Source organism: Drosophila yakuba, chromosome 3L (assembly GCF_016746365.2).
Source record: "Drosophila yakuba strain Tai18E2 chromosome 3L, Prin_Dyak_Tai18E2_2.1, whole genome shotgun sequence".
NCBI lineage: Eukaryota > Metazoa > Arthropoda > Insecta > Diptera > Drosophilidae > Drosophila > Drosophila yakuba.
Window position 1 is genome coordinate 13,583,160 of NC_052529.2, and position 13,196 is coordinate 13,596,355.

Here is a 13,196-nt window from a genome sequence, read left to right on the forward strand (position 1 = left end):
ACTCGGCTTGCTCGCGTTTTCAACCTGCTGATCCTGTGATCCTCACAACCTCAGATCTCTGGGTCCTCCTCATCCCTGAATGTTGCATCTTTGGCCGCAATTTGTTGGCCATTGTGTGTCTGCCGCCGCCGTCGGCGTCCGCCTCAAAATCTGTCTATAATCTGTGTCTTCTTCGGGTCTTCTTCAGAGTTGAAAAAACACCTTGAGATCGATGCGATGTCTCCCGCCCCTCTGTCCCTTTGACTTTGCACCTTTACACTCGAAATCCGTACCCAATTTGGTGTTTAGATTTTGTCGTTTTAATTGCTGGGGCTTTACCCTTTGTTTGTGTATTGAATTAACCATTTTTGTTGTGGCCCTCGTCTTCGCAACCCTTTGCTAAGCCCAGCGGATTGGTCATTGTCTTGCCACCTCCTTCTTGCCAATTAAGCTCTGCGAATAGATTTCACAATTCGCCTTCTCAACCAGGGGTTGATTTGCATATTTGACTTGGATTTGTCCTCTGCACTCAAATCGAAACAGCTTAAGATTTTCCCGGGGAATTGTCGGTAGGTTGCCGACTAATCTTCCACCTGCAGACTTTAGTCGCTGACACGGCACTCTGTTGGCTTCCGATTTGGCCAGCGAACTTGGCCAGGCTGCAGCAGTATGCGTTCTCTTGGCCACGTCTGATTAGGCACTGGTCAATGAAATCTCTACCTGGGAAAGGGAATTTAGCCATGTTGAGTGCTATGGGTTTTAAGGATTAGTAATGTCCTTTTCGTATCACAATGCATCTTGAATGGTGTTAACCACACTTACGAGTATGTTTGTGCTAAATTTCTTGCTTGCCTAATTAGGAGTTAATATTATTTATCTCATTTATTTTAGCCAAGTGTATTAATAACTTTTTGTAGGATCCCGAGCATCTTTAAGTGTCTGGAAGTAAAAATGGAATTTTCCTTTTCTTCGTGATAGACAGACATCTATATGAACACATCCTTCCCCTCCTCCAACTAGAACTAATCAAAATATGTCTACTGTAAGGACATTAAAGGACTTTAAGACCCAATGGATTTTTAATATTCTTACGACAGCATGTGTAGCCATCACCTGTCCTTGAGAGTCCATTAAAAACGCATAAACCCATTTTCCAACACCCCGAATTCGGGATTTGATTCGTCTAACAATCAATTTTGAGCTGCACACTCAGCCAGGTGACAATGCTCAATCAAACAAAAGTGAAGCAATCATAACTTATCAGTTTCCAAGGGAAAATCGTGGAGAGGACAAAGTCGCAGACGAAAGGAAGACGAAGAACGAGCCGGTGGCCTGTTGAAATTGGGTCACTTTTGGCCTGGCCAACAAGCGAACAAGCCAACGAGCCAAGAAGCCGACAAGTCGATCGTTGTAATATCGATCGAGCGTGACAGGTGCAGCGGCGCACTTACGACTGTTGTTGCACCTTCGCTTGTGGATTTTAAACGACAGCTTGTGGCACAAAAAGGCAATCGGCAGCGACTCCCCTGAGGGCCAAGATTAGATGCAGATCTCTTAGTCGCCCATCTCCGATGTTTTTGCGGTCTGTTCGTCTGGGGGAGAGATTTTTACGACTGTTGCATCTTTTGGCTTCTGCTGATATGTTTCTGCACTGAAAACATAATTAGATTTAACTCCAAAACATATAAATCTACTTTCAGAATAAAATATTCTGGCTTTGATTTAAATTGATATCCTTATTCTATTAACCTAAATGTAAAGGGGATTTCTTGGTATTTCTTTCAGCAACTACCAATTTTAGTGAAACTGATGTTCTAATTGAGATTTTTTTCTGAGTGCTGCCGATTTTGCTGGTGTCGTGTGGCCCATGTCAACTGGTTGCAGGTCGCCGTTGTAATTTGCCTCCTGGCATATGGCTTTTTGCCTCAAACCGGCTTTGAGCACGCGTCTCGTCTGGGCCTGGCTCAATAATTATGCGACAGGTTCCAGGATTCCGCCAGCAGCAGCAGCAGGAGCAGAATGAGCAGCAGGAGGAGCAGAATGAGCAGCAGGAGGAGCAGGAGCAGAAGCATCAGAAGCGGCAGCAGGTGCTCAATGCCGCTGGAGGGAATCGGGAATCAGCGCCAGGCTGCTTACAACGAAAGGACATAAACATAAATGAGCCGATGTAATGTTGAGCCGATGCTGCTGCCCCTGCTGCTCCTGCTGCCCCTGTTCCTCCTCATGATCCTCCTCCTGCTGCTCCTTTTTCGAGTCCTTCCATCTCCCTCTATCTGTGTATTACAGGTGCCTTTTCGATCGCATCCCCTCCGAATTTTAATTGTGAACCCGGCTCTCGACTTCACCTGCAACACACAACTGACCTAAGACATCTTTTTTGCCCTTGCTCTTGGCCGGGCTCTTCACCTTTTTTCTTATTCTTCCCTTTTTTTTTTAGCTGCAACTATTATTTTTATTAATAGCCAAAGTCAAAAGTCACCTGCCCGGCACCAAAAGAGGCCCAAAGAACTAGGGGTAGCCGGAAAACGGAACCGCTTGAGATGATGATGCGCGGTGGGAAGGGGACAGGAAAGGAAAGGACACGAATTAGTTGCGGGTCCTACAACTTCTTTAGACCATTCCGACCACTTCTAAGATCAATTTCCTCTTCACAATTTTCCCCCCTCGCACGTCGATAGCGGGTTTTCCATTCTGCATTGTCTGCGTTGGTTTTGGGGTTGCAGCTTTTCAGTCTTTTGATAGCCACACTTTTTCCATAGCTCTCTCCTTTGTTTCCATGGGGGCTTGCCCGACTGTTGAATAAATTCCAAACGGCATGACAAATTATGTGGGCTCAGGTGTTATGCGGAAAAAGGGGTTAATAAACCGAGAGTCAGCGCTGCGGAGAAACTCCAGCATATGGCTGCGACCTATCTGTATCTGTATCTGTGAATGTATCTTATCGAGTGTGCATTTTGGAGTGCAAACTAAAACTGGGGGAATACTTTTTGGAACTGTTTCTTAAGCTTCCATATATATATATTCTATATATATACAGACATAATGCAAAAGGAATATACCCTCAAATAAGGCCAGTACAATCATTTTGGTACTAGGGATTTACCATTACTGTTTCTTAAATTGAGCTAAGTATCTTCAATTACTTCAATGAAGCCAATAACACGCGAGTCACTTGCAAAATGCAAAACTAATTCGGTAAAACATCCGACCTTGAGCTCATTAATCCACCTGGCCAAATGCCAATTCAATAGTATGATGATCAGCCCCAGTTGCATCTACATTCTTTGGCTTTTGATCGCCACTTTGTCGGCACTTGGCGTAAAGTCCTTGAACTGCATTTTTCCGCGGCAACAATTGAACTGCATATTTCTCTCTCCCCTGCCAGGTTTTCTTTTCTTATCGCTTTTTTTGTTCAATATTTTGTCAATTTCGATCAATTTGTGGCGTGCCAAAGTCAAAGAAGCCCAAGAACCAGAAGCGGCGATCGAGTTTTGCTGCAGAAAGTGGCCCCAAATGAAATCCTGCGGATGCGGCTCGCTGATTTCGTCGATTTCTGATTGCCAACTGCCGATGAATGGCGATAATGAGGGAAGTCGGTGATTTGTAAACTGCCAAACTTCATTTCGGGCGTTTTAAAGTGCCGCAAAATGCATTCGGACATTTCGATTACCGAAAATTGCGATCAGCAGTCCTCAATGACCATTGCTCCATTGCTCCATGCCCTCGATCCTCGATCCCCGCACAGCCCCATTTCTCACTTTATTTCGTCAGCAATTAGTTCGAACTTCGAACACTTATTGGCGTTTTCCCCAAGGATCGGGCATGCAAGTGGGGCGGGATGTTGAGGGGGGTTGTCGAGGTGGATGTACCTGCTGTAACGCGGCGACTTACAAAGGGCATTCCCCAAATGCCACTTTGGGCACAGATCAAAGATCACCGCGTCACCCGAAACAGGAGCAACTTATTCCCCATCAATTGAGTACGTGCAGGAATTCATCTATAAAATCAGGTTTGCCAACAAGCCCCCGAAAAAATATTTGGAGCGCTTTGGACAATTTGTATCAAAATGTGGTGCTTCAAAGGAGGAGGTTGTGTCCTTGATACCATGGAATTTCTCAGCTGTTCCAGGGGTTGATCGCAATAATGAGATATTTAACCCACCCGTTGTAGAAACTTTTCTTAATTAATGTAAACATCTACCAGAAATGTCTACGTATTATAATATATATTTGGTTGAGGATATGGTATGAAGTCTTCACTTCTTATCCCTGCGTATGCATTATCATCAAGATATTTAAGATGTTTCATCCGCCATAATTTCTCCTTTATAAAAATATCCCTTCAAAAGAAACATATATTTCGTTTGTTCTCTTTTAGCTTTCAACTTTATTTTCCAAAATCATATACGTTGCTAATAAATATAATTACAATAATTCATTGGGTATATTACAAAATAAAAGTAAACTAAAAAATTCGCATAGATTGTATAAATAAAAGTGATGCCAGCAAAATAAACTTAAATAAATTAGGAAACTAAATTTAGACAAGTGGTCGCCAAGTGGTAGTTCATTTGTTTGAGGTTGTTCTTTGGTACGTTTAGCTGCCAATTTTGGGTTAAGTTCAAACCAAATCAATAAGGGTTAATGCAATAAATTAGATTAGTCATTAAGCTACGGTTTAACGGCTATAAGAAAAGTCTTGTTTGGAATAACTATGTACACACTTAGGGCAGTATCTTAGCTAATGGGTTTTAACAATAGTCCTTACGATTAGGTAAATCTTTGCGAAGGCCTAAACAAAACAAACTTTGGCTTCATAGCAACGACTTAGACTTAGGGCCAACTGTGATCTGCTCCTCCTCCTCCATCATCATCATCATCATCATCATCATCATCATCTGGTTTTGCGTGTGTGTCTCTCGTCCTGCTTAGCTACTTAATACTGGGATCTCCCGGCTCAGAGATTGCCTAGCCTTGGTCAGCAGCTGCTGCTGCTCACCTCCATCTTCAGGGGCTTCAGGTCCTCCACCGGAGGTGCCTCCTCGTGGCGACTCTCCCGATGCCGGCGCAGATCCACCTTCCGCTGGAAGGACTGATCGCAGAGGTGGCAGCCGAAGGGTTTGTAGCCCGTGTGCTTCCTCATGTGCGTGATCAGGTTGGAGCTCTGGCTGAAGGCCTTCAGGCAGACAGTGCACTTGTGGGGCTTCTCGCCTGGAATCGCAGGGAAATCGATAAACACAATTAGTTAAATGCCGCTTCAAAGTTTATTAATTGTGGCCGCAAGCGACGGCGACAACAGCTTTACAGCAATTAGACAAATTGAAAGGCGATAGCGATCTGTGTGCTCAAGGGTGGGTGCTCTGTTTGCACTGCCTTCTGACACATTTGTAGAGGAATAACTTCTACTATCCCCAAGGACTAGCTCTGATTTCAACTTACCGGTGTGTATGTAGGTGTGCTTCTTCATGTCCGACTTCTGGTGGAACCGCTTGCCACAATATTGGCAGGGATATGGCCGCGTATCGCTGTGGATGAGCAGATGTGTGGACAGGGTGGACGAACGCTTGAAGCTCTTGCCACACTGTTTGCACTGAAAGAAACACACACGGACAATGGAAAAAAACATTATTAACACCACATTCAACAAGAGCGAGTCACGATTATTGGAACCCAGAATACCCCATGTTTGTACAGCTTGGGCCAAAAGCCGAAAGCAGCCAAATAGTCAAAAAATCAGAAAAGAATTTATATATAAATTCGCCGTTTTTGTGTGTCTGAGCCAAATTCGCAGTGGCCACATGAATTAAACTAGATTTGTGCTCAAATATTTGTTAGACGGGTGACGGATGACGACAAGGGAAAACCCAAAGCCAAACTTGGTTAGCCCACATCCAGGGGATATATGTATGTATAATCTAGAACTCTGGCATTTCTCAGTGGCTGAAACAGCTAGGCAAATATTGTTTAAGGGGCTGTCTATCTCGGCCCAATGCTAAATCTCAAGTGAAACACTTTCCAGGGAGCTTTAGCTTTAGCTATACATTGTTGTATATACCGCATTGTATATTTGTGGGCCAAACACAGCTGGTATCCATGGTGGATCGATCGCGGATTGGACGAATCCAGATCCCAGATCCCAGTTCCCAGTTCCAGTGGCTGTAACATCTTCGGTTGTCAGATTAAATGTTTGAACAGTTTGCCAGTTGCAGCAACGTTGCAAGTAACCAAACATTGACATAACACAACTCAAATCGTCGGCCTACGTGGGCGACATTTATTAAACACGAAAACATGAAAACATGGAAAAAACGAAAAGTAAAACAGAAATGGGTGAAATGCTGATGTGTGAGACAATTATTTTTTTTTTTTTTTTGGTCTCCACGCGTAATTGTAAATTGACACAAGTGTCTGTTTTTCGAACATTTCTTTCTTATTGATTTTAATGTTTTCATATTTTTGTTGAGCCTTGTTTTTGGGATTTTCTATTTGCGCATTGCATTCGAGTGGACCATATCCACTACACTCATTGCCTAGACTCAGACCCAATTAGTTGCTCTATTGTTAAGCTGCGCTCCCGTGTCTGAGCCACAATGTCAATTTGCTTAGCTCCGACAACGAAACGGAAGTTGGCAAAGCTCGAAAGGCAAAAAAATGTAAAAAAAAAGAGCAGGGAACATAAAATGAGCTAAGGAGAAACCCCAAAGTCTGAGTCAGCCGGGTGGGCCTCCAGTGGAGAACAGATGTAAAGCACGAATTACAGAAAAAATGCGACTTTATAAAACAGCCTAAACAGCTGAGAAACAGTGAATGCGCCTGCGCGAAGGACTCTGGCAACTGTCTTCCTCGGCTTTTTGACCATATGTCCAATATGTCGGTACTGAAGCCCGAAAACCTATCGCATTTCACTGACCCTTTAATGTGTGAAAAAAAATGGAAAAAAAAAAAAAATATATAGGGACTCGCGGCGGGTGTTGATGGATATAAACGCAATATGACATCGGGGTAGGCATAAGGCACAAGGGTAAGTCGTCTCAAATTCCTGAGGGTCGTGTGCCCCTTTTGCCTTCGCACAATCCAACAATCCAATATCGAAATGACAATTATGATTGTAATTTGTACATAAATCTTCGGGGGGGCGAAATACCACCTACGCACTGGCGCTAATCAAAATTATTTGATTAACTAATTGCGTGATTTCGATGGGACTTAATTGAATTTCCATAGAGCTCTATCGGCTTGGCTTGCAGTACCAACTTTATGACAGTATTTGCTGTGCCACTTTTCCAAATTGAAAGTGGTATTGGTGGGGTATTTTGGCTCGGTGACAATTAAAACCGCCGAGGACAAAATATGAAACAATTAACACAAGGGAATTGCCGAGGACACGCAACCTTATGCAATGATACTATTAGAACTAAGTTTGTGTTTGGCTTGGGTTATAGATCGTGGTCCTTCAGGACACGTGATAAGCCCATTAAAGAGGAACGGAGCTCAGAGATTTTCAAGCGATTTGCCCTCGATTTCCTCTTCTTACTATATTTCCCCCAGACTACGGCGTTTATCCTGTTTGAGACTGCTTACCTGGAAATTCCTGCCGCTGCGCTTCTCCTCGTTTTCACCTTGGTAAGAGGACGAGGAGGACGAACGACGCGCAACATCTGTGGCCGTCGAGTCAGGATGTTGCTGCTGATGCTGATGCTGATGTTGCTGCGACTGCTGCTGCTGCTGGTGATGCAACTGTTGTTGCTGCTGATGCTGCTGCTGCTGCGGCTGTTGGTGTTGATTACGCATGTAGCCGAACTCGGCGGCTGCCACCAAATTCATGAGAGCCGCTGCCGAGCGGTTATCCTGCTGCTGCTCGTCCTTGATGCGATGCTGTTGCTGCTGCTGCTGCTGATGCTGCTGCGGCTGCTCGCTCTTCAGCTTCAAGTGCTGGGTGAGCAGCTCCAGGTTGTTGCCCGTCAATCCGGCCATGAATGCGCTGCGATGGGCGTACAACTGCTGCTGGGCCACCTCGAACTCCAGATCCTGGACGGCACTTGAGGCGGGAGCGGACAGCGAGGAAATCGGTGATTGCAACGAGGATATGGAAGCTGTCCTGCGCTCATACTTGAACTTTCGCACAATGGGGTCCACCTGGTGCTCCTCATCATCGCCCTGCTCCTCCATCTTCAGGCCGTACTGCTCCCTTCTCGCCGATCTCTCGCACATGGATGCCGGTGACCAGATGATGTTACCCTGCGATCTCTGGCGCTGTTGCTGTGGTGTACTGGAACTCTTCAGATTCACCGCCCTCAGCGGTGGTGGGGTCACGTTCAGGGAGGTCATCGGATGCAGTGGCTCCACTTCGCTGCTGGAGCTGCTCCGGCTGCTGTTGTTGCTGCTGCTGTGATACTGTTCCCGGTTGCAATCATCCGATGTGATGCGCTCCTTGGTGCTCAGATTTAGTGGCATATCCTCATCCTGCTCCTGATAGTCCTGCTTGCTGTTCTCATTGTTATTGTTCAACTGGAGCTCATGCTCCTTCTCTGGTGTCAAGGCAAAGTCACGATCCCGCTGACCCAAAACCACGGAGGCGGGTGATTTGGGTGTCATGGGGGTCAGTGGAGTACCCAGAGCCGTGGCCGAGGACAACAGGAATTGGGGCCACAGCAGGGCACTCGAGTAGAGCAGCGGGTTGTACAGAAAGGGCAGATCTACGGTGGGAAATGCGAATAAAACGGATCAGTTTGATAGCAGGGATGAGGTGAGAAAAGTATCCTCAAAATCCTCTTATTGTCAAGAACTTTAGAAAAGTTAGGATACGTTCTTTTCCTTTTGACTAAGGATAACTAGATAGCTCAAATTGACATAGTAGAATTTTTTAAATTTAAGAAACTGAATAAATCGTGTGATCCTTTGATTATTTAAATCCTTGCTAAGGTTTGATCTTTAGATCATTTAAGTCCTTGCTACAGTCTAAACATTTTTCTGATTTCCTGCGAATCCCGATCGGAAACTCACCTCTTCCATTGAGTTTCTGTGCCGCTGCGGAGGCTATCACCGTGTTGAAGGCGGAGGCCCGCTGCATCCACTGCTTGTCCAGAGCTGCTCCATGGCAGCCCAATCCCGCGGGACTCGGCTGCTGGGAGTGCGGCGATGGCGGCGGCGAGAGATGATTCATTTTGATTTTTGGTTCTTTACTTTTTGGAATCTCACTGGGCTGATTTGTCTATGGGATGTTACAGTCTTTTGATGGGATTTAACTCAGCTGTGTTCACTGCACAAATCTCACTTTCTTGGCGTACTGATCTTGGATTCGAACGAATCTTGGTTGGGTTTTAGTTCAGTGCGGGTTTCTTAACTCACTGGAGACGAACACGTCCGTATCGCTCGGTGCTTCGCACCTGACTGAATCTTTGGTCGATGGCTCAGTTCTAAATTGAGCCAACGGTGAAGCGACTTGGCCCGAAAAAAAGGTACAAATCGAGCTCTCTTTCTTTTTTCTGTGGGACTTTGCGACTGTGGAACACTGTGGCACTGTGTGAGTGCGGCAGCAAGCCGAATCAAAACGGGCCCTCGGTGTATTGGTGTTGACTCTTTGGTGGTGGCTCTCGAGAGCCCTGCCACTGTATTGGTATTGGTGTTGGTGCTCGTGCTCGTGTTCGTGTTGCCAACTCTGGTTTTTCACCTTTGGCAGCAGTTGGCGGCAGTTGCAGTTGCAGTCCTCCAGTGCAGCGTTCCATGTTGTAAGGGTCAAGACGCACAGTTAGGATACCGAGTTACCCCAACCCCAACCCCCTGCAATCGTATCCTCTTAGCCCATCTACTACTGTTTTTCCTCAGCACGCAGTTCGCAGCACGCGTTTCCCTACTAATTGGTATGCAGTTAAAGTTTGGCGGGCGTTTGTTATCCTTTTCCCGCTGCCCTGTAACTGTTACAATTGCTTTTGCTCTTTCTGTTGCTGCCACACCAACTGTTGTTGCTCTTGGCTTGGGAATATCGGGATCGGTACTTTGGCCCAGAGGATGGGGAAGTGAGAGGAAGAGCGGGCCAACAATCGGCAGAGGATTTCACTAGCGATCGATGGAAAGGGAAGGGGAAGGGGAAAGGACGAGGGCGGGATGGGGCGGGGTAGCATACAAATATTTAGGTGGATGAATCCAAGGATCTAACATCTGTCGCGGCCACTCTGCATGTTCGTAGATAGTGTTTGGATTGCCTTTAGATTTGACCAAGATTATAAATGGATTCCTAATTTTTAATGCGATGGAAATTAATTTTTGTATTAATTTTTAAAACGATGTTTCGGGTGAAGTAACTAAGAAATTAATATATATTTATTTATTTTTTGCGCACTTTTCAATAAGGTAAACTATTTTAAGACACAATCTAAAATTTTATCTTTAAACTGAAAATTTCATCCATAAGAAGTCATAACGTTTTAGAAGATTGGCATAGACGTACGTCATAACTAATGCAAAATAATGTATCACCTTTAATTAAATTGTTCTATGATTTTATTTAAATTATTTTAAGACGTTATTTACCTTACAAATATGACATAATTCATTAAAATGATACAATAAATTATAAGATGTTATAGATTGTTATTTAGAACCCTTTTACACAAATCTTGTGATGACGGACTTTTTTCAATGGCAATCAAAATATAAGTATTCCCCTTTTAAAAACAATTTTAAAACTAAGTTTGCTTTGGTTATGGAACATTTACTTTCCATTTTCAAAAACATTCTTGTTGTGGCTCTCATTCTCAACTTTGAAGCTCGTCATATTTTTTAATGGTATTTAAATTAATTAAAAACACAGGATTATTTTCTTAGTCAATGCTTTATTTCGCCATTTAGAACCATTACAAAACTGTAAGCAATAAAGACCCCATCTTGGCGTTGGATCGCAGCTATTAAACCACTCAGATAGGACGAGTGAGCACCTGCCACTTTCTCCCTCTACCGCTCGGTGCACCTTTTTCCGAGCTTATCCTTTATGTGAGCTCGAGGTCCTCCTCCTCAGTTGGTCCTTCGCCACGCTTGGCCACCTCGTCTTGGCCGTCGTGGCCGCCTCAATTCCAGTTTATCTATCCTTGGCGCGGGCCACACCTGCCTAGAAAACGAGCCAAGAAGAAGTGGCGGGCGCACACTTACACTTCCACATCCACATCCACTTCCACATTCAACGATTCTTTTCCTTGTCAGCAATTTTAATGCCCCTAGTTTTTGGCGCAATTTCCTCCTTGGCAGGACATGTGCAGAGTTGAGGCGACACCGAAATTCCATCGCACTCGTGGCCGCCACGGGTGCCGCCGATCTAGCGAAGCGGTACGAGGCACGCGGCCTCAAAACGGGCCAAAATGGGGGAACTCTGGCTCATACCGCTGCTACCACTTCGACCGCGATGAGGGCTGGCCTGGCCAAGTCAAGTTGGTGGCATCGTTGCGCTTGGCGGCGTTTCCATGCACTCTGTTTATCTGGAGAACTGAGGGCGCGTGCTCATCCCCTGCCGCTTTGTAACGGATTCGCCGTATGCCGCTCACACATCTATCATGGCTTGATATGCGCTACACTTGGAGAAACACCTTTAAAATTACAACATGCCTTCAAAAAGAATCCATTTCATTTTAAATTTTACTAAGGATAGGAAAGGTGTGAATAAACTAAGATGTTAATAGGAAAATCTACATTTTGTAAACCTAAGTGTGGCTTATTGTAACTATAAAATTAAATAATTGTATGGTACTTAGTTTTTAAAGTTGATTAAAAACATTAAATGGATGGTTTTACATTTTCTAACTGCCATTAAATGAGAACTTAAACGTTGCAAAAATCTACTTTTGCAAAAACTCAAAGACATTGTGATAATGACATTTAAGTCGAGAATGGGAAAACTCAACTTTTACGTATACGTAATATTCCAAAATGGAAAGTTAGTTTTTAATAAGTTTCAAGGCTATAACATTTTCAAAAAATATATATTTTCTTGTGTCACGTCTGTTAACAAAACTCTTGAATGAATTTTGGAACACTCATCAATATTTTTCGTAGTGCAATGCAATGCATCACAGGTTCGAGAGTCGTAAACAATTTCCATTCTCTGTTTTTCATGTCGGGCGACATTTTATTTACGACACCCTGCGTTTGAGCAAATCCCACACTCTGCCGCTCCTGCCGCTCGGAAACTCAGAAACTCGGTAACTCGGAAATGCCTTTGCACTTGGCTCGTGGCTCTCGACCCGCCGCTCGCTGATTGGCCAATGGAACGCCGAGAGGGCGGGTAACACCTACACGGAACGGGTTTGCCCCTGTGTGTGTGAGCCAGCTCGTGGCGAGGTGAGTTTCTGCTTCTGGCCAACTTCGGAGCTGTGTGGGCTGTGTGGACCGTTAGATAGAAGTTGGATTGGCTGAATGGAAACCCCATGATGAATGGTCGATTTGGCTTGGTGAATGGTTGTGTGGAGTGCCATAACAACTTTGATCTACGATTGCCCAGCTTATACGATTAACAGATTTTTAGTTAGCGTTAGTTCTAACAAAATATACTAGAACTAATTTACTTGTCATTAAATCCATAAGTCCAAATGAATAGTGATTTATGTTCAGAAATACATTATTATTTCACTTTGGAAACAAAATACAAGATTCATTTGTTTTTTTTAAAATTCACTTTTAGTTTGCAGTACTACAACGTATTTGGTTACCATACAATATTTTAGGTATTTTATTCTAATTATTCATATGCAAAATGCAGTTTTTAAAAGCAAACTATATTAAATGCTTAATGGTGATGAAAAATGTAATGTATTTGCTTTATTTTGTATCTTTGTTCACTTTAACCCAATGTTTTCCATTCAACTTCTTATACAAAGTTTCAATCTCTAAGTGAGTTTTATAAACACTGATATACTTACAATGAAAATTCTTAACAAATCGGAAATAACTTACTGAGATTCCTTTCTTCCCTGCCCCCCAGTTCGGCGATCTCTACTGATTTATCGCACTATCTGCCGACATCGTTTAAAGCACCCAGAGACCATTTAAGTATTCTCTATTTGTCTCACAGTGGGTGCTGCTGGCTGGCTGGAAAATGCCTTGCAACAAATCAGGCGGAAATCTGTAATAAATTTATTATTATGTAGCCTGGCCATGTGGATTATAATTGTCTTGGCAACAAATGGGGGCCAAAACGATGCTCACAGCGAGGCGACAGTGGCCATGGCCACC

General features: G+C 44.0%; 1 protein-coding gene across 1 annotated transcript; it reads right to left on the reverse strand.

Moving 5' to 3' along the window:
* Positions 1-4,431: 4,431 nt before the first annotated feature.
* LOC6534006 (zinc finger protein sens) lies at positions 4,432-9,364 on the reverse strand. The gene is made up of 4 exons (XM_002094659.3): positions 8,982-9,364; positions 7,560-8,674; positions 5,418-5,568; positions 4,432-5,189 (listed from the first exon to the last, which is right to left on the reverse strand). Exons 1-4 carry the CDS (start codon positions 9,139-9,141, stop codon positions 4,957-4,959), a joined length of 1,659 nt encoding a protein of 552 aa, XP_002094695.1. The 5' UTR covers positions 9,142-9,364; the 3' UTR covers positions 4,432-4,956.
* Between the last annotated feature and the right edge of the window lie 3,832 nt (positions 9,365-13,196).

What these genes read in the sequence shown, in the direction of transcription:
- LOC6534006 (XM_002094659.3), bottom strand. Translation starts at nt 9,141, where the DNA reads ATGAATCATCTCTCGCCGCCGCCATCGCCGCACTCCCAGCAGCCGAGT. An exon ending in ACAGAAACTCAATGGAAGAG is followed by an intron (nt 8,675 to 8,981) that starts GTGAGTTTCCGA and finishes TTCCCACCGTAG; the next exon opens with ATCTGCCCTTTCTGTACAAC. An exon ending in GCACACCTACATACACACCG is followed by an intron (nt 5,190 to 5,417) that starts GTAAGTTGAAAT and finishes CTGCGATTCCAG; the next exon opens with GCGAGAAGCCCCACAAGTGC.